A 25,579-nucleotide genomic window follows, 5' to 3' on the forward strand; every position below is an offset into this window, starting at 1 on the left:
AGAGGGAGTGTGTGTGTGTGTGTGTGTGTGTGTGTGTATGTGTGTGTGTGTGTGTGTGTGTGTGTGTGTGTATGTGTGTGTGTGTTGAGGAGGTTAGTCAGGACTCAGCCAATGCTCCCGCAGTGCATTTCATTGATTAACTCTGCAGCTCTATCTGAGCACAGCGCCTCTCCCACCGAGACACATAAGTCACTGCCATTAAGTAAAGAAACAGAGTGAGGTAGATAGAGAGTGTGTGCGTGAGTGTGTGTGCATGTGTGCGTGTGAGCAAGCGAGCGAGAGGGGAAGAAGAGAGTTGTAAAGGAATATACCGTAGGTAGATTGGAAATGGATGAGCTATAGATGGAACCAGCAGAGAGAGAGAGAGAGAGAGAGAGAGAGAGCGAGCGAAGGAGCTCTTGAAGGTTTAATCATCAGTAACCCGAGCGACTAGCCTCCAGCCCATCATCACCTCCCTCAAGATTACACACAGGCACCGAGTGTGCTGGAACAGGTGCTGCTTTCTCTTTTCCGCTCTCCTCAGGACAAACACTTGATTTCCAAACAACCCAACAGTTTGCCTCTGCACACACACACACACACACACACACACACACACACACACACACACACACAGACATCAAACAGGACACGAGTCATGGGACGAGTGAACCCGGGGAAGGTAACAGTGATGATACACACGCACGGCTCAGATCTGCACCTCTGCTGTATAACATTAAATACTCCTCAGTCTGGGTTCACCTAGTTTGTTTACGCTCTGTGATCACAGATGTTGGTGTGGAAATGTAAATGCAGGCGATGAAAGAGAAAAGGAAAAGGGAGTTCTGCGCTAGAAAGAGGAGCTTGAAGAATCTGAGTAGGTCAGCCAGCGAGTCTGGAGCCACCAGGGAGGAGGGAGTCAGAAGGAGAAATCTCTCTACTCTGCAGTCTTGTTGTTCTGATCGTACAGCAGAATTCCTCCAGCCTAAAACTCCAGAACTCAACACAAACGGAGCCACAGGAAAGCTGCGTCTTTGTACTCAGAGAAACATGGAGAGCTGCAGCATCACAGGCAGATAATGGCCCTCGTGCCTGACAACACAAAGGGACAGAAGGTCCAGACCCATCCAGGTAGAGCCACTGAAAACCCAGCTGCAAGCAATGTACATATTAGGAGACTATAAAGGACCAAGAAGAAGAAGAAGAAGAGCAGTAGCACGACATGCCGCCAATTAACAGGGGAAAAAAGCTCCCTCCTATGATGGTTGGCAGGTATGGGATCTATAATCTATTCTTCCAGTGATGTGCATTGTCAAAGGGTGATTTCACATAATGAATCCCCTTGTTACCATGGCAACCATAGGTTTAATGGGACTGGGTGAGGAGATGATCAAGAGGGGCTGCTGCGTATTAATCAGGTGGGGCGGTTCAGGTTGTGGTGACGTCGCCTCTGGGCCGGGCCGGGCCTGAGGCGGCTGGAGGGAGAGCCCGGGGCGGACCCAGGACCCGGAGAGGATCACAGCCCCCTGCAGGCCTGGGAGCGCTCAGGGATCCCCATGTGGGAGCTGTAGGGCCTGGTTCCATTTGGGAATTTACCTCTGGGACCCTTTTGTTGACCCATTTTCCCTCAGATTTGTGTTCCTCTCGCCTGAAATAGTTCTGTTCATCTGCTGATTGAATAATGTCCCTTTGCAACTGAACGCCTTTGCAGTATTAAACCTGTGGAAACCCTATAGGAGATCAGTGTGAGGGCTTATGTATGAGATATGAGACATGTGAACACAATCCTTTTACATTCACAGAGAAGAGAAGAGAGGAGAGGAGGAGAGGAGAGGAGAGGAGAGGAGAGAAGAGAGAGAAAGAGAAGAGAAGAGAAGAGAAGAGAAGAGAAGAGAAGAGAAGAGAAGAGAAGAGAAGAGAAGAGAAGAGAGGAGAGGAGAGGAGAGGAGAGGAGAGGAGAGAAGAGAGAGAAAGAGAAGAGAAGAGAAGAGAAGAGAAGAGAAGAGAAGAGAAGAGAAGAGAAGAGAAGAGAAGAGAAGAGAAGAGAAGAGGAGAGAAGTAAACACCAGTGTCAGGCAAACTCAAGCACAGTTTAATGAGATCTATCAGAATCCCGCCCTCACATTTCATGGCGGCGCTCTCGCTCATTAACGCCACAGAAGCAAGGCAGCGCTGAGCTAAGATCTCAATCAGAGGCTCCTGCGACTGAACCTGGTTTGTGGGTCTGCGTTCGTTATGTGAGCGTCGCTGACTTTAAATAATTAGGGAACCCCTGTGAGTGCGTAGGTGGCGCACGGCGTTCCTGTAGCTTTCAGTCACAGCGCCGGCGTCGTTTCTGCTGTGCTGCACTTCCCTTTCGGATTTTAATCAGCAGCCCTTCTGCTTCTCGAGCTCCACCTTTGGCAAGCCAACATGGCAATTAATTGGCTTATTAAATCTCTCCACACTGCCCTATCAGCAAAACTATCAGAGACTAATCCTGCCTTTGTACTGCTGTTTGTGTGAGAGAGCAGAGCAGAGCAGAGCAGAGCTGCGTTTGCCGGAGCAGCTGGTTGAATCAGGCCAGGCAGACGTCAGGAGCACTGATTTATTGTGCGGTGAAGTTACGAGCCGGGCGCAGGTGAAGGTGAAGCGGGCAGCTGTTACTGCAGTCCGGCTGTATTTACATATTAAAGGGGACAGATGATGGCTGCACGCCCGCATGAGCAGGCCGCCATTTATCCAGGTGAGCTCATCCACCGCTGGATTAATGCTCGCTGCCATCAACTCCTTTCATTAATTTCAACCTGAGATATAAGAAGCTCCTGTATGAGCGTGTGTGTGTTTGTTTGTGTGTTTGTGTGTGTTGGGAAAGAGGCTAATTGGGGCTAATTTGTGGAATGACTCAGGCAGAGACAGAGAGCGATGGACGACGCCACGATCCTCTCCATGACATTTGTCATTTCGGAGACAGAGCAGGTGATATACTTCCATCTCTGTCCTCCCCTGCGTCCACTTCATTCATCTCTTGTACATACAAAGTGACACACACATCAATATAAACACACACCTGATGCATTCCAACTCTACAACACATCAAAACTTTGGTTCTTACCTCTGTCATCAACCAAGGACACACACAAGGTGACACAGTGGGGCAGCACGTAAACCCACCGACAGAAGTGTAAAACACACACGAGCTGCCAACACGCTCTCACACAGAAAGGCATTTCCAGACGGACGTACTTGGCGGTTGTTAGAGTGCAGCGGGCAGTAAAGCCGTCTGCTTGTGACCCCATGCTGTGTGCAGAGTATCGCTCTGATCTATCGGCTCTGCTGCCTGCCTGACTGCTTCTGTTGATGAGATAAGATGAACACTCGTGGCCGCGGGGACACAAACAGCCATCTTTCTGACATCCTCCCCCCTCCCTTACTCCCTCTCTCCCTTCTCCTTCCTGGAGTATCTGCGTGGATCTGCAGAGCCACAGACCGGAGCGGCACCTCCAACTTTCTCTCCTCCCCTCGCCTCCTTGATGAATCTTCTATCGCTCAGAGAGGGCATTGATTCTCCTCTGGGGTGGGGTGGGGGTGGGGGTGGTGTGGGGGGGGGGAAGGTGGGGGTGTGTGTCACCCTGTGCGGATTGGATTGATAAGGTTGGGCTAAATATAGGCCTGCGGCAGGAAGCAGGAGGGGAGGATATTTTTAGAAGTGTTTATGGTGCCGCGACTCGGACACTACCTCAGCTGAATGACCAAACGGAAGGAATAGGAAGGGGGGGGGGGGGGGGGCACTGCAGCTGAGAGATGACTGCACTTAGTGGGATTGTAGAGAGCAGGAGTGAAGCCTGCAATGCCTGCCTGCTTCAGAATTATCATCACTTATGGTTAGAAATATTCCCCTCAAAATGATTCCCTTTAAACCTCCAGAACTTTCTGTTGGCGTCAGCTGAAAGAGTCGGTTCTTTGGCTCCACTGGCTGGTTTCTAATGTATCAGCTTTCTCTGTCCGTAATCAACCCAGCGCACTGTGCGGAGTTCAGTCCCTGTGCGGCGAGATCCTCCCGTCATTACAGCCACAGGCGGCGCTCACACTATCAGATGTCATGTTGCTATATATTGAGTGGTGGAAATCTGCCGGAATCTATTTTTCTCTAAAAGGATTTGCAGTTTGGGATTCACAGCCACGTTTTCTTTTCTTCACATAATCACACGCCTCCTCACCATGCGTGTGGAACCTGTGAGACATCTCATTTGCAAAGTGCTGATTCAATCTGAGCTGAACCCCTGCGGCGCCAAGACACAAACCAAAGCTTTCTACAACTCCAGATCTGTGGAAAGTTGGACCGTAGACACCAGCATTGATCTCTGGTCTTTTATTCTCACGCCACAATGCAGGTCATCTGCAGAGTTAATTGACGGTACCTGCTGTGCCGCCCCCCTCCTCTCCTCTCCCCTCCCTTCCCCTCCGCTCCCCTGGGCCTCATGCTGAGCCACGGGAGCCGCTCGCATTGTGATATCCAGGAAAAAGACGAACAAAACGCCTCTCGTCTAGATCAATCTGAAGGCTGAGATGAGTCACATTTCCCTCCTCTTCTATTGACCAGCGAAGCCTGAAGCAAAGGCCGGCTTGGCGTGGAGCTATAGGCGCTTGGCTGAGTGACGTTTTTCACACAATGCAGTCAGGACGTTTACATGCACATCAATTATACTGCCATTAAGGCAACAAATTGTCTTCTTCGCAATGTCACATGCACACCTAGACCCAGACTCGCCTCGTGCTGCGGTAACACCTAATGTTTCCTCTGCAGCTGTGACCACGCCCCCCTGGCATTTACACTCACACTCACCTGTAGGAAGTGGCAGGGCCTCAGGTTGGGCTTGAGGTCGCTGGGGTTCATTGGCTTCTCCAGGTTGAGTGAAGACTTCCTGTAGGCCTCCTTGGCTTGACTGACCGTTAGCGTGGACCAGGAGCTCCTCTTCATGAACTTCCCCTCCGGCGCCATGCTTATGCTCTCGCAGGCCGAGCACTTGACGTCGTTGTTGCTCTTGGACGTTTTTAGCGACAGATCTCCCGGGTAGTGACCGTGGACCGAGTCGGGGTAGCAGTGGCTGATGTGGTCCACCGGGTGCCGCGACATGACGCTCGGTGTCCGATACGTGCTGTCGCTGTCCAGGTTGTCGTCCGAGCTCCACCATCCCCCGGAGCGTTGCTTGCCACTTCCTTCGCCTTTGCGTTCTTTGCTCTTGCTGCGTTTGCTGTGTTTGTGGTGGCCCTGGTGGTGATGGTGGTGGTGGTGTGAGCCGTCCCGGTGCGAGTCACCTTTCGTACCGTTCATCTTGGAGGAACCTTCTAGAGAGTGAGACTTGGTGAAAAGCTTCTGTACCGAGTGGACTAAGTGGCGTATTCTCCCGGGGCTCTCGTTGCGTTGCTCTGTGGTGGTGGTTGTGGTGGAGGTGCGTTGGTACTGCAGTGTGTGGAAGCCGTCCCGGTGAAGCGGCATCTGCTTCTCAAACTGGTCCAGGAGGTTTGCTGGGATCCGGTTCATTTTGCCGCTGCCACCGTGAGAGGACGAGCCGCAGTCATCTCGGGATTCCCTGCTGCCAGAGGTGTTGCCGCCGCTGTCCCGTGAAGCGTTGCCATAGTGCATGCGGGGGAAAGTGCTACTTGAGACGGAGTGGTCGGTGGTGGACATGGACACCGGCATCACCATGCATTCAGAGTGGATGGAGCTCCGCGGCGAGCAGCGGTGGTGACCCTCCAGTGGGCAGCTCTCAGTGGGGCTGAGGAGGTAGGAGGGGGGGCGCGAGTCGCCATGGTGGAGGTGGAGGTCCAGGGAGTGGTCGCAGTCGACCAGGCCGCAGGTGTGGGGTAAGGCGGGGGAGGTGAGCTGGAGCTGGGAGGGGCGCCCGCCGGAGAGACCCTTCATGTTCCTGGGTGGAGGGGAGTAGCTGTCTTCATCGAAGTACTGAGAGGGTGACCATGAATACTTCTGGTCTAATGAGAGAGAGAGAGAGAGAGAGAGAGAGAGAGAGAGAGAGAGAGAGAGAGAGATATGTCACAACCAGGGTAAAAAAGCATTTTTCCAGAAATATAAAGGCATTTCACACATACTAAAAAATCACAGGACATCTCTAAATTGACTGGTCATTAACCACAATATTCTCATTCCCTGCTTCAACTGCAAGCACAGACACACACACACGCACACACACAATCACACAATCACACACACACACACACACAATCACACACACAAAATAGAACAAAATCGAACAAATAATGAGACAGTGAGATCAGCAAATTGCAGAGACAAAATACCATGTTTTCACTTTTACATTACAAATCTGTGATAGCAAGACAAAGAGAGACAAAGAGAGACAGCGAGAGAAAGAAAGAGAGAGAGAGACAGGGGGAGACAGGGCAAGACAGGGAGAGACAGAGCGAGACAGGGAGAGACAGAGAGAGACAGAGAGAGACAGGGAGAGACGAGTGTAAAAAGCAGGGCATAGAGGCGACAGGTAGCAGCCTGTGTTGCCATTTATCCAATGCAAAGTGAAATAATGGCCCATCACTCCGCAGTGCTGGTGTCATCCGTCAAAGCCCTGAGGAGACACTTTGAAGCGTCCTTGGGAGACGTCTACCAAACTCATCCTCCCTCCTCCTCCTCCTCCTCACTAGCCTACACAGCCTCAGATTAAAACACATCGGTCACCGAGGGCAGACGTCTGATGAACGTCTCTCACTGCATCAGAACAGAGCTTTACTTTATCTTTACGCCTCGCCGCCTTCTGCTCACCTTTTAATTGCAACGACCTCCACTTGAATCATATTAGGTCAAAGACTGTAAAGTTAAAATGACACTGAACAGCGAGAGTGCTTCATCTCTATATGGATGAAGGTGCAAGATGAAGATCGCCATGAAAAAGCTGAACATTGGAGAAGAAAAGTTTGTTGAGGTCAGATTTCAAACTTCCTTTGCTCTAAACTATCCCTGTTTTGTGAAATTAAAAAGCAAACCAAAAAAAAGAACCCTACCTGAACTCATCTGCATGCCAGCGACACGCCTCATAAACCTCTGCACTCTCACTCACTGTAACCCCATTAAGCAAAGGAGAGAGTTTATGAGCTGTGAGAGAGAGAGAGAGAAAGAGAGAAAGAGAAAGAGAGAGAGAGAGAGAGAGAGAGAGAGAGAGAGAGGCAGAGAGAGGGAGAGGGGGTGAGGGGGTGAGAGAGAGAGAGACAGAGAGAGAGAGAGGGAGGGAGAGAGAAGGACAGAGAGAGAGAGGGAGAGAGGCAGAGAGGGTGAGAGAGAGACAGAGAGAGGGAGAGGGGGTGAGAGAGAGACAGAGAGAGAGAGGGAGAGAAAAAGAGAGTGAATGAGAGAGGGAGAAAGAGAGAGGGAGGGAGAGAGAGAGAGAAGGAGAAAGAGAGGGAGAGAGGCAGAGAGAGGGAGAGAGGGTGAGAGAGAGAGAGAAGGAGAGGGAGAGAGAGAAGGGGAAGAAAGAGAGAGGACGAGAGGCAGAGAGAGGGAGAGGGGGTGAGGGGGTGAGAGAGAGAGAGAGAGACAGAGAGAGAGAGAGAGAGAGGCAGAGAGAGGGAGAGGGGGTGAGGGGGTGAGAGAGAGAGAGAGAGACAGAGAGAGAGAGAGGGAGGGAGAGAGAAGGACAGAGAGAGAGAGAGGGAGAGAGGCAGAGAGGGTGAGAGAGAGGGGGAGAGAGGGAGAGGGGGTGAGAGAGAGACAGAGAGAGAGAGGGAGAGAAAAAGAGAGTGAATGAGAGAGGGAGAAAGAGAGAGGGAGGGAGAGAGAGAGAGAGAAGGAGAAAGGGAGGGAGAGAGGCAGAGAGAGGGAGAGAGGGTGAGAGAGAGAGAAGGAGAGGGAGAGAGAGAAGGGGAAGAAAGAGAGAGGACGAGAGGCAGAGAGAGGGAGAGAGAGAGAGAAAGAAAGAGATGGAGAGAGGGTGAGAGAGAGAGAGAGAGAGAGAGAGAGAGAGAGAGCGAGAGAGAGAGAGGGAGGACTAAATCTTCTATCAAGTACATCAATCCATCAATTGGTCCTTAAAGCTCCACAGTAGCCTTATCTGTGATATCTTGGTCATAATTGTCATAAACAAAAGAACGATCCCGCTGAGTCACATCTACACAACAATGTCACCAAAAACTAAAAAGGAGTACAAAAACTATTATACAGTGGAAATGAGGGAAATGAGGTGGATCACTTTTATAAGCCCAACCGGTAATGAAATGTCATCGCTAATATTCGTTATTTTAATTATCCTGCGGAGAGAAACATGGATTTCAGTTCCGGCGCTCGAGGAAAAACGATAAATTCTCCTCTGGTCACCAGGAGACGAAACCTGGAGCTGCTCCTCTTTGTAATGAACTGAAAATTGATTTTTGTAGCGTCCTAAAATATTTATTGGAGGCTTCTATATTTAAATATTATGAGCTTCACTTCGTTATCGTGTTCATCCTAAAAGTAACAAACCAGATAATGGGACCTGCTAAGACATCTTTATCTGTGGGAATGTTTCAAATGGGATCAGATGTTCTCCTTTAAACCTCATCTTCAGCCCTGTTCTCATGTTTGCTGTAATTGGGCTACTTGGAGTTGGAAGTCGGTCCGAGCTGGATTTGAAACCAGGACTGTGAGGCAACAGCGTTCCAAATGGTGAACTCAAAGACTTTCAGGGAGCAAAGTGGTAAATATTCTGGTATTATACGAAACACGCAGATGACAAACTTGTCCTCCTTCCCTCCTCTGACATATATTCTCTTCTTTCTGATGGTGGATCCTTCCGGGCAAGTGCCTCTGTAGACAGGGAGACGAGTATCTGTGACATCTGTGGACAGGGAGAGTGCAGTGCCTGGCGTTACATTATCAGGCTTCCTGGCAAAGGTGCTGATGCTTGAGGAGACTGACCGCTTGAATACAGAGCGAGTTTAGAAACTGGGCCGCAATTACAATTTAGACAAACGTTGCAACATACGCCAGAAGGATGATGATGATGATGATGAGAACAGATGACAGACAGAAATGGCGTACTTTAAAGGGAAAGGCAGAAGTCCTGCAACCTTAAATGTTCCCACCAAGTCTCACAGAGGAATTTGTCACGTTTTAAAAACTTGTCACGTTTCGCAATCATTCAATCATGTGTGGTTCAACATCGGAACCCAAAGCGGTGCTGTCAAAGCTCAGTGAGTCTGACGTTGATAAACACACCTTATATTGGACATGTGGCGAGGAGGGACGGGGCGAAGACTCGGCAGGAAGAGGCTCATTTATTACACGTGGCTGTTTTGCGCTCGAGCTCCGCCCGCCTGCCGAGTGTGAGTAAAGGTCGTTTTGCTCCTCTTAACACATTAGCATTTAAATAGCATTATATCTGCGCTGAGTATCACTGACAGCTCCCAGTCTTCCACCGCCTCAGACCCTAACTGAAGTTGAAAACAAAGTTAAAAGATAATAAAGCGCCGGGCCAGACAGAGCGATCACAGCCGCGCGACCTTCAGACTTGGCAATGGTTGCATCACGGCGAGCTACTGCACTATTTAGGAGCAGATTAGGACAAAGGCCGCTGGTGGGAGAAGGGGGGAGTGAGTCTGAATATTCAGGCAACACAAGAAAGACTGGCAGTGATACTCTGAGTCCTTCCTTAGTGATTGGTCAGGCATCACAGGGGCTTATGTACACTGATTGGTCCAATCACTCGCCTTTAACTGTGGGCAGGTTGTGGAAACAGGAAGTCAAATACGCTAAACAATAAATATAACAAACAATAAATAGAGACAATGTATTCCGCTGTTGGAGTTCATCAATATAGCAGCGAATTTACCAGCAATGATGATGAAAATGACAAGATGGCCACTGTGGGTTGATTAAAAATCGATGTGGAATGAATTTATGGACGTGCGCTTCCATGTCACACAGGCTGGTTAAGGAGTGGGAGAGGGGCGGAGTCAGCACATTATTTAATTTAATGCAGTGTTGCTGATGTCGTGGCTTCCTGGCGATCTATCACAATAAAATCAATCAAAAGGATCAATCTGTCTCCAGCCAGCAGCGCAGAGTTTACACCTGCTGAGAATACAGTTATGACAAATCAGTTCCGCCGTGTGTTTGAATGACTCACCGTTCCCGCCTCCCATATTTTTGTGCTCATACCCAAGGAACGCCCAAAATACATCAAATGGATTGCTAATTTATGCTGTCTTTGTTTTAGGACCAGAAGCAGAAAATGTTCAAAGCGTGTTTTCAACTAAAGGAACAGAATGGTCTTATCGAGCTCCTCTAGACTCGTCTCATCCAAATGGTCCGAGCAGAGTCACACCCCTTATTTTCAGAGCAAAACAAATCAATAGAGCAGCTTCCTTATCCATCTCCCAAAGGTTAAATGCGGTCTCCCCAGAACTCTGTCCTTTCTTTAGAAACTCAAAGAGAGGGGAATTGTGTCTGCAACCTCTGGGGCAAATCAGCATGGGCCTGGGCTATTAGGTTTGAGTGGGAGCCAACGGACAAAGAGGCAAACTAACAAGCGTGCCAGCTTCACAGGCCTCATCACATCCACCTTACCAGCTACAATGAAGGCAAGGTGCCCGGATCAAAGCTTTTGGCAGGTATCCTGTTAACCGGTCTGTCCAAATGACAGCACGGGACGATTCGCACGTAGAGCGTATCTTAGGTGTCAAACGTTTAGCTGAAACAGAAACCCAAAGCAATCTTGCCGCAAACGTATTCCTCGGCTCAACAACGGAGCGGCGTCGAGGCGACAGCAAAGGGAGATGATTGTTCCGTCCGTCACTGATATGTTTTTGTCAGAGACCGTCTGCCTCTGGCCGTGGACAAACAGTTCTTTTATGTTCACCAGCGACAGATGACACATGCTAAGAGATCAGTGGAAGACCAAGAGCGTGTCTTTACAGAGCACAAAGGCCCACAGTCAGGGAACACAGAGGAAGGTGCTCGTCAATTCATTCCATTTTTTTCTCCCAGTTTTTTTTACGGCCAATTTTCCCCTGTTGCTGTTGTCCTTGTCCCTGCTCAGTCACTTGCTTCGTTTCCAGTCAAGCGCTATCCTCCCTACAGACACGGTCAACTTTAGCCACAGGACACAAACGACCGAGCTGGGAGCCGGAGGTCACGTAACCTAACTGGAAGAGAGGCGAGTCTCTGTGGCGGTGGAGGAGGATGTTTCACCTCTGCCCCTCTGGGATCCTCTGCACCCGTTCAAGTGGAAATGTAATGTCATGTTCAGAGCTGCAGTCGATTTCAATCAATCAATGCTTGAGTTGTTACTGTTTTAGAAATTTGCTTTGGTTTTTGGTTTCATGCTGAAGTTGAAGCAATGACAGAATTGTGGGTAATACTGATCAAAGTGATCATCTGGGCCATGAACCCAGCAAAACAATGTGAGACAAATTCCCTTGCTTCACTTTTCCTTTTGTACCAAGAGAGGAAATGCACCAAAGTCTGAATAAATCCAATGGAACCATGTAGGTGTAAACAGCTGGTGGAGGTAAGTGGCCATTGTTTCTAAGACATTAGTGAACACATCTGCAGCAAACAGCTGGATCCGTATCCACTAGCAACAGTAGATATGCATACAGTATTCTTACAACCCTCAAAAAGGCCTGCGTGCACAAGCCGATCAGCCCAAGCATCAAAAACGACGAGCCTATTGGCAGGCTGTCCCAACAAACCAAATATGTCCATTTCTCCTCTCCAACACCCAATTCCACAGACGGAGTGGCGAGCTGAAGGCAGCTGTAGTATTTAGAGAAGAGAGATTACAGTGGCCAGATAAGAAGAAGCCGCTGAATGTCTGAATACTTATCGTGAGCAGGCTAATGATGAAGAGTGTTATCTGTGCTGTGCTCAGCGCTCTTCCTCAGCCCCTCTCTCTCCGCCAGTCAAAACGGGGACCAAACGATAGGCAACAGAAATACGTTTTAACAAAGTGTCAGGATCAGCGTTCCCTGTTCTTGGGAGAATCACAGCGTCGGCTTTTGTGTTCCCCCCACATTTCAGGATCTGCTTTTGTCTTTTTAGATCTGAACACAAATGACTGCAATGGGAATTGTTAATGCGTTTGCTGATAAGGATGTTCAATTTTATTCTGGGCATCATCAAAACAATGATGTCGACATGTATTTGTCTTTTGAGTCATATATTTTTCTTTCATTCTTTTTCATATTGAAAATCTATAGAAAATGCCCACGCACAAGCTCTTGCCAGGGGCGGCAGATACGGCCCTGTGTTTACATGGCAGAAATCATGAGTCCAGCAGAGCCACCCAGCTATGAATAAATCATGCTGAATGTGAAATCCTGCCACAGGAAAAGCCCTGCGAGTGTGTGTGTGTGTGTGAGCGGGTAAGACACGTCTTATGTAACAGCCAGGACTGCATTCCCAGGCAACTTCTTAGAGGAAGCCTCAGATCTGCTCCTGGTTGCCATAGAAACGTGCTCCCGAGTTCCCCCCCCCCCCCACTCTTTTTTGCAGCTGGCGAGGAGTAGAAAACGAGGGGGAAATTGGAAATTTGGATGACGTAAAAGAATCAAAGACAGCGGGTCAAAGGCGAGCTCGTCATTTACTGAGGAATCAATGTGTTTGCCAAATGTTTCACCGACGTCACATCAACTATTCCAGGCTCCAGCTCGAGTCGAACACACAGACAAGTAGGTCTAAGCCAGCCCTTCGCTTCTACAAAGACAATCCCATCATAGAAGTTATTTTACAAACACTGCAGCATCCGGGGCCCCGCAGGCATCCACACTCCTCAGCCTGCAGAAGACAATTGAAATCCTTTCCTCTCTAATGCAATTTTCCTCCAGGCTCTGGTCTCTATCCAGACAACAGTAGTCTCGTATGTGTATGTGTGTGTGTGTGTGTGTGTGTGTGTGTGTGTGTGTGTGTCACCATAATGACTTTTTGGAGATGGAAGTGATACAGACAGTCCGGTTCAGATCCTTGTCTCCCGTTCGCCTTTTCTCCAAAGTCACAGAGAACATTACAGCTACAAAGTGTGTTAAATGATTTGCGGTGATGTTAACCTTGATCTTATCACCACGGCGGCTGATAATGTTTGGTTGTGTGAGAAGAAGAAAAACTTGACCCGATGCAAAGTCTTCATTATGGCTCTGTAATGTAAATCTCCCTAAACCATCCGATCCAGACTGTAGCAATTCCGATTTCAGTCTTTAGCCTGCTGCCATCTGGTGGTAACTGAGTGTCAACACAGGGCAAGCAGTCTGAATGGTTGTCTATGGAAAAAAAAAGAATGCAATAACAATAAAACTCTGACCAGGATCTGCCTGCTCCATGGCCAACGATCTACCTCTCCACAACTCACACTAACCTTTTGTGTTGTCTTGTTAACACAAACACACACACAACCGCACACGCAAACACATAAGCTGAAGGGAACACATAACCTTCTTGCGTTCTTTGTTCTGCCTTATGCTTTTGTAAAGATCATGATGTAAGAGAACAGACAAAGAGACCTTGGGTAGAATATTATCGAACTGTTTACAATTCAAAGACGTCTTTTCTCGATGATTGCAGAGGTTGAAGATGACTCATCATCACTCAAATGTACACAAACATCATAAAGGACTTGTGATGAACTTGCTGTACATTCTAACCAGCTCTCAAAAAGGTTCCACTTAAACTTGCTGCACCCAACCCCAACTGACCAAACTAAACATCCGCAAACAAACACCAGCAGCATCCGTCCTGCTTTAACGGGTCCACTCGGATGCAGGAAGGTTGCGTGTCGCTTCAGGGCACAGAGGTGAACCCAGGCCCATCTGACAGTCAAATGTAATTAGTCTGAGTGCCTGTCTCCATGTTTTACTGGCCTAATTTTGGAGCAGAGCAACAAAGGAGGGTCTATTGTCTCTGAGAAACAGAGCAGATTTAGCCTCTCCACCGAGCTGCACTGACGACCTTGTTGAGCCCAAATGTGTTCTCTGATGCAAACTACACACTCCCACAGTAATGAGAAGAATGCCAATCAATATCCTAGCAAAGGGGAGGTGATCCATAAATGACCTTTTTGGACTGAGAAATAAGGTCACACATCAATCATCTGTCTTTCGCTCGAGTACCTAGAAGCTTATTGAACTTGTACTTGTAATATTCCTTTGATATGTTACATTTTGTGCTGCAGAGAGTCTGTTACAGTAGGTAAGGACATTTTGTGTCGAACTCCATGTCCTACAAACCCCAAGTGAAGAGAGTGATGTAGTTACAGCGGATCAGAGATGTGCAATGATAGTAAACATCCGTGTAAATGTGCTCTCATGGGGACGGAGTGACTCTCATCTGCCTTCCCTCGGGCGCTCGCTCAAAGCAAATGATTCAAGTAATAATTCAATGGAGGGAACGGTCTGATATACTTTCACCCCAGACTCAGGACAAGTAGCTCTAATGGGATAAGAGGAAAAATGGAAAACAGGGGTATTGACTGGATTGGATTTAAGGGAGGTGTGAAACTGTCTGAGCATGTTGAGAAACAAACAGAGGGAAACATATTGACAGTGAGCCGAGGCGTCCTGTACAGGCTTTGATTGGTGACAGCACGAGCTCGCAGCCCATTCTCAGTTGATATCCACACTCAACACTCTCATCACTATCTGTCACCACACAGCGTCCAGTCTTTACTCCCAAGGGTGTCGCTGAAGCCTCTTCGATTGAGGAGAGACTCATCCAGGAGCCATTTTTTTGGTCCTTTGTGAGCTGAACCAATACACAGTCACAGCTTGTTACTTTTTAAGATCGATTACCTCTAATAATAGCTTGGTTCACACTTTAAGACCGAGGCCAAATCCTATCTGCTCTGGTGGAGACTGGCAGAAGTAAAATACAACTTCGAGGATTGTTGACGATCTCACTCCATCCACTCTCCACAGCACTCAGAAATATGACTCAGGCGCGGCTGACAGAGATGATAAAGATTGGGAATATTTTCTTAGGGCCAGGAAGCTCAACGACTCATAATTTGAAGCCTATAAGCGGAACAATCACGACAATTATCACCCGTCCTTCCTTCTACAGCTACAACTCTCATTGTTTCATTTCCGTCAAGCCTTTATCTGGAGGTTGCTTGGAAACAAAGCTTAAGTACATCACAGAGCCGAGTGTTTAGTCTTCGCCTGAGGCCACGGAGGACAGATGTAACACTGTCGGCAGTCCCTGTGTCAGCCATATGGAGGCTGTCACACAGGTGGAACATGTCAGGAATCACTTGGCAGCGCCGCTCAAGACTTCCAGATTTGTGTTTTAGTGACATGCAACCATGCTGAGAAAGAGAGCTGACATCATTTAGACTATGAACGGACACCGGAACACAATTTTCTATGAAATTGCTTGTTTAGGGCTGTGACAGCATCGTTTTACACCTGCTCGTCATTGTAAACCGCGCCCGCCGTCGTCCACTAATAAACATTAAGATGCAGAAGAAGAGGCAGGAGAAATGCTGGGTGTTATGAGCGGGGAACATGAAATACCGTCAGCACTCTGGGCTCTGCTTCATTATGCCCCGGTCTGCTTCTCTCTTACATCACTGTAAGTTATTCATGACAACTTCGCCCGGTTGTTGCCGCAGTTCTTTAATTAACCAGTTAAACGTTCCTACAACAAAACGTGCTGGGGTTTTCATCTTTCATTTAGATGAATGTGGAGCTCTCTGGCCGCCATTATGCATGGATGATATGAGCGCATACAAGTGTGGCCTGTGCCTCGGCTCAGATCAATTGAAGTGCTTGCGATTTCCCTCCAACTCTCATCTGCATATCCAACAGTTCAAGGCCCCCTAGGGTAACGATCGCATCGTTGCATCACGCTGCTTCCTGATTGGCCTCTAATGATTGTCCTTGAGGTCTGAGCTTTGACGAACTACTGCATGTGACGTGCACACACAGCGGAAACAAGCGAGCCCGCGAGGACGACTTCATCAACTTCCCTCATTAATCTGCAGGCATCAGAAGGGAAAGAAGAACACAGCAGGTTGATCCGCCTGTTCCTCGTCACATGTGGCAAAACGGAATTACGGAGCGATCAGTGTTTACACGTGCGATTCAAAGTTACCTGCTTCTGGTGTGTGTGTGTGTGTGTGTGTGTGTGTGTGTGTGTGTGTGTGTGTGTGTGACCTGTTTGTAAACAACAAGCAGTACTGTCGCAGATCACTCAGTCATATGAAAGCCAATGAAAAGGGTGAATTACCACGGGCCAAGGTGAGTCTAGGTGAAGCGTGCAGCCGGGAACACTTCTGATGGATTAATGTTGTTTTGCATGAATTAACAGGGAATATAAGAAACATGCTGGGAATCTGTTTCACTTGACGGTCAATTTAATACAATTTAATACCTAATTATGTTTGACTTGTCGTACTTTAATGCAGCCTGGACGTGAACAATGAGAGGTTGGGATTTAATTGATAGTGATCCACCTCAGACTGCACTCTGATGAAGCCACAGGTTCTGTCAGTCTGATAAGAGGAATAGATAATAACTCATTAAGTTGAGTTATTAACGTTGTGTGCTCTTAGTGAGCACGCCAGCGCTTTGCTAAACATCCAGAGGAACACTGACTGAGGCTGTAACATTTACAGGAGGAGGGAAGTGTGCTGGGACTAATTAGAGTGAGTGTGTCATAAGACTGAGAAAGGTCTGAGGGTCAAGGGTCACAATGTCTCCCGTGGCTCTTTTTATTATCTTACCACATCATAAAATGGAGTTATGAGTTAGAAAGACTGTTTCTACATCAAATGGCTGCAGTTTTACTTTAATGATGTGGATTTTATCTGGATACTACAGAGAAGTACAATTTCAAATTACATTAACTTGGATTAAAGCAGCAGTCTGTCAGATGGTGGCTTGGTTCAACTCCTCCCACCTGAGAACGTGAGTTTAACATGATTGACAGTTGAGGTACTAATCCCCCACCCCGTAAAGTCTTTCCCATCAGATTGAATCAGTAGGGGGCGCTACAGAGCAATTTATGCATTTCGATCCGTTCTTACCCGAGCAAATAAACCGTGCAGGATCCTAAGTGGTTTTTCTAACACTAAATCTCACTGCATGGCAGAAACAAATGGGCGTGGGAGGAACACAACCATCAACCAGCCTCCACACCTCACCTCCTCACACCTCAGGCTGCTGATTAGGAGGAAAAATTTACCAAATTCTAGTGGGCGGCAGCAACTGCAGCCTTTAAATTTAGGTCCTCCCACAAGCACAACACCGTGAAGAAGTGGATTGTTAGAAGAAAGAGAAGAAAGAAAGGCAAGCAGGCAGAAAGAAATCGAGGAAGAATAAAAGAAACATTGCTCTCTCTCACCCAGACAGCCCTCAAAATGCTCAGCCGTCTCCTGGTGTTCAGTCGTTGGTATTGCGGATGCGTTTGGAGCCCAGTCAGAAGTGGGTCAGGTAAGTGGTCGCCATGGGGGAGGCTTAACAGTTTACAGAGGACTGTTGGGTGCCGGGGAGGAAATGCCACATGTTGCTTTACCTGTACAAAAGTGCCCACACAACCGACAATGATGGATTGTTTGTTTTTTAGAATTAGCGCCAAGTGGGGCCGGTTGTTGGAGAGTGCAGTGTGTCAGCGTGATCCCAGGTTGAGTATCTAGTTTACGCTTTGGAAAGCACTTCACCCCAGTCAGAGGGAGCGACCCCCGCTGCTGCAAAAAGACAGCGCACACACTATAAAAATGGCAAGATCTGAGTCATTTTGGATTTACTGGAATACAGGATACTCTTAATTCCACCTGCAACCGCGTCATCGCAGACCCCCGGGTCACAAGTAAGGTGGCTCATGTGCAGGTAATGAACGAATTACATCTCGCTACAACGCTTCCGATGGAGTGCCGTGAGCCATGGCACACATCCATCATCCACAGATCCTCAGCCAAGCTTCCTGCCATGAAGATTAACCCTCGGTGACCTTCAGTGAGGCTGGGAAAGGAATGAATGTTTCCTGAGGTCCAGGCTGACTGGCCGGGGCCCTGAGCTGGTTATGAGGGGAAGCGTGGCCCTAGTGGTCAGAACAAAGTACAGGCTATTAACCCCTCTGATCTTGGATTACTGCCACGTCAAACACACTCTGGTTGTCACAGTCAAAGGGGGCTGGCTATTGTGTGTAGAGGTGAGCTTGCCACAGGACGCACTATGATTGAACACGGTCAGCGACAATAACAGGCTCTTACTTTCTTCATTTCAGAAATAATTTCCGGGAGAAAAAAGGAGCAATTTGAGCTCTCATCCTGCCGCGCCACTTTTGACAACAATCACCAGTTAAGGATCATCACGACATAAACCAAACGATCCCCTGAGAGGCATCAAGAGGCTTTCTACATGTGCATCGCCAATCCCAACGTCCAACACTTCAGAACTAAGACCTAATTAAAGAACTAACTCACACAAACCTGCCCAAAATTTGAGTGGGCAGAAAAGTCATGATTGCAAGCGAATAAGAATCAGAATCCCGGATGAGTCAAACGTTACAGGGTGGAGAGAGAGAGAGAGAGAGAGAGAGAGAGAGAGAGAGAGAGAGAGAGAGAGAGAGGCAGAGAATAATGACAGAGGCCCTCCAGCATTTCGTGCCGCCAGCATCGCTCCTCACCCCCTTATTTTTGTTCCGTGTCTTTGGGCATGTGTTTACCCTTAGAAGAACAGGATGGGGGAGTGTGGGACATGTGGGCTATTTTTAGCAGTGACAAGTGTGAGTGTCTCCAGCACTCGGGCGGCACCTCCGAGTCTCACAGACAGGGCTGTCGGAAATGGAATAGAGTGGGAGTGTTGGATGTTTGTGTTGGTAGTGCTGCGTGTAATTAATAAGAAAGAGTGATGAAGACAGAGACAGAAAATATACTAGTTGTCTCTGAACAGGTCAATGACATCATCAGACACAAAATATAGGAACTGCATTCTGGTGCTGGAGCATAAACATCGTTTTTAGAGAATACAAGCGTTCTCTATGAGCACTATTGGGTCCATGTTTATGGAGAAGCTGCGGATGGTGAATCCTGTGTTAACAGACCACACAGCAGGTTTGTGCACCTGCCAAATGACAGAAAAGTGGCTCAGCTTTTTGGCTCTTCTGTACCTATGACAGCACAAATATGAGAGGGGGGGAATGGAGAGTTGTTCAAAATTAAACTGCACCTGTTTGTCAGCAACGATAGGAAACACTCTGCAAAGCTGAAGAATGGCAGCCAAACTAAATTTAACATCCCTAGCTGGGATTGCGAGTTGGGTTGAATTTTACACACAATTAAAAACCACATGTTAGTGCAGGTGTGTGTCATTTAGAATCTAACTGCAAACGTAAATATTGGCCTCATAAGACGTTTGTGTGAGTGGTTAATAGAGGGCAGGAGCATTTGTTAACCTACACTCATTTTTGAGACTCAAAATGAAGAACGTTCCCCCCATGATCATGAAAGCCTTGAGATGGGTTTTAGGGAATGGGTACCTGCATCGTTATGTTGGGTTTCAGGAACGTTCTGCAGGTCCAGTTTTGTCAGAGGTAATAGAAATATCATTTCTCCGGTGTCATTCAGTTTTCCTTGCTAAACTTTCAGTCCTTTGGGAATGCGTGTGTGTGTTGTGTCGCTACAAGGTCTTAGCTGGACTGGAGGCAATGAATGGGAGACCAGTGGGAAATCTCTGGATTGCTCAACTCGTTTTGTGTTCACCTGAGCTGCACTGAGGTTAATAGCTAATACGGCTGCCGATAGACCGGTCACTGAAGTACTAAACCCCACGTTCCTACGGACCGGACGCACATGAAGCCAGAGTAATCTTTAGTAATCATATGAAACACGTTGTTTGGCCGACCGTGAGTGGCATGAAAGCCTGTATTCTTTATGTTGTAATAGGTTTCCTCCAGGGCGAGAAGATGTGTCTTGTGTCATTAGGAGTGAAATGGAAGATAAAGGAAAAAAATAACCCCTTTCCCTGCTGGCTGCGGTGCGTTCAAGAACCCTGCAGATCAGCGTATCGATGTCTTTCCCTGCCGCTATCGAGCCAAATATCAACCCAAATGAAGTGGTTGCAGAGCATGATAATGTGATTTTGGTGCAGGCCAGTGAGCTAGAGAGGAACAATGCAGAGGGGGGAAGTCGTGCTTGGGAATCAAAGCAGAACAACCTTGAATTGAGTAAAAAAAATGAAAAATATATATACAGCCCCTATGTCCTACAGAAGAACGCCTGTGTTGCATTTATTATCTCCCAGGTTACGGTGAATTAGAGTCACAGGGGGTGGAGGACTGAGGCACCCTGGTATGTAAATGGATTTGTGCTTCTCAGTGACCTCAGGCTGGTTCAGTATATGAAGTTGTAAACAATGCACCATAACAAAGATAATGTTCTACTGGATCTGTCCCTGAAAACAAGAGAAGATACATGAAAACCATCTGCATGCTACTGAATATGTTCCTCCCAGGTCTCCATTACATAAAGACCTGCCAGATCTGGATCCTCATCTGAATCTTCATCGGTTCATAGTATATTGTGGGATCAACACACTGGATTAAGTTAATTGAGAGAAACTAACAAGCCAACAGAAAAGAGGGTGAAATCCTGATCTGAAGCCCAATCAGCTCAATTGAAATGAATCAACCTTTCATTCCTCAACCTACACAAACAAAAGAAGACAGATGGGGGGACTGAGACGACCGTCCCGGCAGGAAAAGTGAAACATTACACGGGGAAACTCAGATTGTTGAATCAGGCTGCTCATGATTCACCCAAAGCCGCTGGATGACACAAACCATCAGTCTTGTACTCTCGCATTCCCTTCTTCTGAGTGCATTAAGCCTATTCATAGCAAGAGTGTAGTCGCGGTTCAGTAGCAGGCCAGTGCATCATCCCATATCTCCCGCCCTGTCCAACGCTTGGCTAGGCAAGCGATGCATCCGCCGAGCTTCCATGAATAAAAAGTGCGGCAATAAACTTTGATTATTATCAAACACCGATGCGGAGCTTGAATACGGCGAATTTGCAGAGCTCTGTAATCGCTTTGCATCTCTACGTTGTCATCCTTTGGCAAAGTGATGATTAATTACTATGGAGCTGCTTGCACACGGGGGCCTTGATCACATAAGCAAAGGTTGAGTAAAGAGAAAAGGGCAGGAAAATGATCGGAAATGATGACACTGGCGCTTCACCGGGGGAATTATGGGAGTCTTATTACAGTAATTGGTTCTCGTCACTGAAAATTCTGAAGAGTTCACGCCTGACTAGTTGGAACGAAGTGAGGAGAAATTCAAGCCTTTTACTTTGTGTGTGTGTGTGTGTGTGTGTGTGTGTGTGTGTGTGTGTGTGTGTGTGTGTGTGTGTGTGTGTGTGTGTGTGTGTGTTTGAGAGTTTGGAGGAGTGGGGCAGCACGAGGCTCCCTGAGGCCACGTTTGGGGTTTTAATAAGGAGCTTTGAAGAAAGAAGCAGAGCCTGGAGGGAGACGACCTCAGCACAGAGGCAAGTGATGACCACAGCAATGCGATACAGGGGCCAGGCTCACATAAAGAAGAGCACAGAGAGAGAGAGAGAGGCGCTTATATGCTGTGGCCTTAAGCTGCTGCCATGGTCAGATAGAGCAGAAAACATAAACGCTGATAAAAAGACGAGCCTCGTCCTCAACACGGACTAAATGCTGCCTGTTGATGCGACGGTGTTGCACATTAGTCTGCAGTCGTCTCTATGCTGCAGTACACGGTGTGATGGGACTGATTTAGATTCAGGATCCAGACATAGCAAACGAGAGAGAGAGACACACCGAGGCGACGAGAGAGACAATTAAATAACAGGGTGCAGTCATATACACAGATTACACAGTATCATCATCATCATCATCATCATCATGAAGGGGCTGCGGATCATTCTCTACCTGAAGATAAATGTGAAAATGATAGATTTCTGACTGTTCAAGCCATTTTCATGGATGTTTGATAGAAAGATTTGATGTTGGCCTTCAACTGTGACTTTAGTTATCTGTCAAAATCAACTTGGTCACCAGGGTTTAAGATGCCAGCAGCTTGCATGTTGTGGACTGATCAGTGGAGAGTTCAGATGAAGACATTACCTCTCTAAAGCCTCAAATCACAAACAATTCCACATCTAAGCTATAAAAGATGTGGAATGAAGCACGATTCTTCAGCTGCACGACCTCTCTTTCCCTTCTCTTTGTGTCAGAATGTAGATTGTGGTGGATCGTCTACAAGAAATATGATATTGCTTCCAAAGCCGCAGCCACAATTTTCCACTTTTCCTCTGCTTTTCAATCAGAACCCTGATAGCAGCCCGGACGTGTTGTGTGTTTGTGCGTCCGCAGATCTGTACTTCACTGCTTCTCATTCCTGGAGCATATTCTCCATCTGTCCCTGCCATGTGAGCGGCACTGACATGTCTCTCAAGCCTCGCCAGGCCTTCAAGTGAAGCAGAAACAAATCCTGAAAAGATTCCGTCCAGGTTTCCACACATAAACTCATGCCTTCATATGACCACTACAGCGTTTCACTGCTTCTGTTATCACGCGGAGCAGAAGGTTGACTGATGGATGATCTCTGTACCAGCAGCTGAGCGATGACACCCGGCCCAACCAATTTATAGCAGAGCCCCTGGGTGCTCTCCTCCTAATGACACTATTTGCATGCTGATGGCCAGTTGCTCTTGTATTCACCCCAAAAGCCCAATAAAACCACAGGAGCTACAGTAAAGTTAGACTCAGCAAAGCACTCAGAAGTCTCACTCTCATGTAATTGCATGTACACCGAGTCGGACTCGGCTCATGGGCGATAACGGCACAAAATATTTAAAGGATGAATTCATCTGTGAGTCACTCTGTTGCCAGAAACAGACGCGAGGTCGCTGTTGTATTTTAAAATGAGTCATATCAGAGAGGTTTAAAAAAAAGCTGCTCCTTGACATCCTCCTCCTCTTCCTCTGAGTTCAATCTAACTCTCCTCTCTGTTTCTGCTGCTCGTCCGTCTCTGCCTGGAGTGGCGTCAAGCTTTCCTCTCGCTGTGCCAGGCCACTGTTTGTGTTTGTGTGTGTGTGTGTGTGTGTGTGTGTGTGTGTGTGTGTGTGTGTGTGTGTGTGTGTGTGTGTGTGTGTGTGTGTGTGTGTGTGTGTGTGTTCCTCAGCATCCATTATAGCCAAACCTGGACAGCAGCTCACCTGGGAAACACAAGCATACACACGCAGCTGAGGCTCAGATTCACATCGGGAACGCCGGGCCGCCTCACTCTACATTTATGAAACAGAGAGACGGGGATGTAAAGAGAACGTTGTCTGGCTGGATTAGATGGTATGTTATATATGAAGCATACCAGCGATCTCCTTCAGTACACTGCCTGATAAGATCTTGGGTGTCACGTACATAACTCCATTTAAATTCCTTTAGAATGTGTTGCAAGTGCGAGAAGATCAAGGTCAGGGAGGAAAAATGTGAAAAAAACAATGTGTCAACGCCTGCAGAATGACAATGAGAGGTAGGGTTAGTGTTCTATGTTTGCAAAGGACAGAAAGAAGGAGAATAGTGTGTGTTCATGTGTGTGTGTACATGAAGCAACTCACTTGATGATAAACTCAAAGCAGCGAGATGCAGTTGGGAAGAAAAACCTTACTCGCAATTTTAAATAACATGTTTGCTTAATCCCACTTCACTGGGCAGCTGCAGGCAATTTAAGATGATGTATTTTCTCTCTCTCTCGCTCTCTCTCTCTCTCTCTCTCTCTCATGGCTGCGACATAAAGCTGCTGCTTTGCTTTGCTGCTCCTCAGAGAGACACTAAGCCAGTGAAAGGTGTTGGGATCCCAGGGCTGTAAGAGGCTGCAGCTGCAGCTGGACTGACAGACTGACACACACTGACACCTCTGCTTTGGTTTGGTGAGGGATGTGATGTGTATATAAAGACAAATCCAAGTGACCCAAAATCTACAAGTCATCTGAGAATGTTCCCTCTGCTCATTGGTTAAAAGGTATTGGGAAAGAAGTGGAAAACAGGAAGTTTACTATGGGATAATTCATAGTTTGGAACACCGACAGAATTGGGATAGTTTCCTAGTGGTCCACATGATTTGGGCCGTGTGCTGAGGAAAACTATGCCATCAGACAGCTTAGACTTAGAAAAAGCACGGACTGATTCTCATTATGCTAAGATGACGTGCTGAGAGAGCAGAGTGTGTATCGAGCTTCATACAATGACACCATCACCTTCAGCAAGTCAGCGTGAAATGTTACGACCTTCTCACAGCATCTGTTTGATTTGCGGTGGGTAATCAAAGGTGTAGTAAAGCGTGTGTGTGTGTGTGTGTGTGTGTGTGTGTGTGTGTGTGTGTGTGTGTGTGTGTGCGCGTGCGCGGCCTGGGACATTCTGCTTACAGATCAATCAAGAGATCAATACGATGCCTTTTGTAATTTGTTCAGAACAAGTTTGGATCATGTTTGCACCACAAACATACCATTCCTTCATTTGGGCCTGGAGATCAGGGCGCTCAAACAAACTAGACCCAGATGTGTTTGCAGTGGTTGTAAATGTTGTCCTTAGCTCGGACTGCGATCCCTCAATCTGTACAAACTTCAAGTATTCACAGGATTCCTTCATTTCTCCTTTGTCGATGGCGTGATTGATCCACGTTAGTGAGTATCGGCTACAAACTAAACCCAGCAGCTGTGGAAATGCCCCAACGCCCCACATGATCCGAGGCCGTGAACTGGAAAAACCGCAGCCTTGCAAAGTGTCAGCATCGTGTCCTCACAGCCGCTGTGATTGCGACTGAAGCACATATTTTACTTTGCTTCCTAACGCAGTGCTGAGTGTGTGTGCTCCCCAAAGCAACAATGGTTTGCTCCATTTTTTATCAACTGAAAGAAGCAGAGCCAGTTTGGACTCTGCAGGAACAGAGAGTATGTTACCAAGGCAGGTGAGCGTCTGAGCGGCACAGAGCATCAGTACCCCCCTCACACTCACACACACACACACGTCCTGCCTCTATGGGACACTGACCTTGTCCTGCAGCCTGGCACACACACGTCTTGCACGTCTCGTCACCATACAGGACAATATAAATGGGTTTCTGAAAATTAAAAATCCATGCTGCCCAATTCAATATAGGACGATGTTTCCGGGCACAGAGGGGGGGGGGGGGGAGGGGGGGATATGCATTAGGGTCTAATGTTATTATCTATACGTCCACCCCAGCAGGACTGGAGGAGCTCTAAGGAAACCTAGTTAGCAGGTCTCCTTCTGCCCAGGTAGTCAGCGTGTGTGTGTGTGTGAGAAGATGATCAACATTCAGTACATCAGCTTCCTGTGTAGTCGCAGATGTTCAGCCGCCATCACATTCATTCAGTGGCATTTGCTGGGAAACGCGATACAGTTTGTCAATAAAACCCCCAAACTCCGTCCTGCCCACGACGTTACGATGTCGTTAAATGTAAATGCGGTGATTTACAGATCCGGGTTAAATGTGCAGGAATAAAAAGCTGCAAATTCATGTTTGCAGTGAAGCTACGCAGGCGTGATGTTTGTTTAGACCGGTGGCTAATTTCCTCATTAAATAAGGAATTTATGCAGGATATAATGCAGCAATGTGAAGAAAAAAACATTTGTCACTACA

At 47.6% G+C, this 25,579-nt stretch overlaps 1 protein-coding gene across 1 annotated transcript in view; it reads right to left on the bottom strand.

The window, feature by feature from the left end:
• dlgap2a (discs, large (Drosophila) homolog-associated protein 2a) overlaps positions 1-25,579 on the bottom strand; it is a 118,449-nt gene that overhangs the window by 33,364 nt on the left and 59,506 nt on the right. Inside the window, exon 5 of the mRNA XM_076161684.1 lies at positions 4,805-5,952. Coding sequence (XP_076017799.1) covers positions 4,805-5,952 — 1,148 coding nt within the window. The remainder of the gene's footprint in view (positions 1-4,804; positions 5,953-25,579) is intronic.

The sequence above is a fragment of the Genypterus blacodes genome, unplaced genomic scaffold (assembly GCF_046128005.1).
Source record: "Genypterus blacodes isolate CSIRO-AG114 ecotype Tasmania unplaced genomic scaffold, CSIRO-AGI_Gbla_v1 ptg000112l_1, whole genome shotgun sequence".
Lineage (NCBI taxonomy): Eukaryota > Metazoa > Chordata > Actinopteri > Ophidiiformes > Ophidiidae > Genypterus > Genypterus blacodes.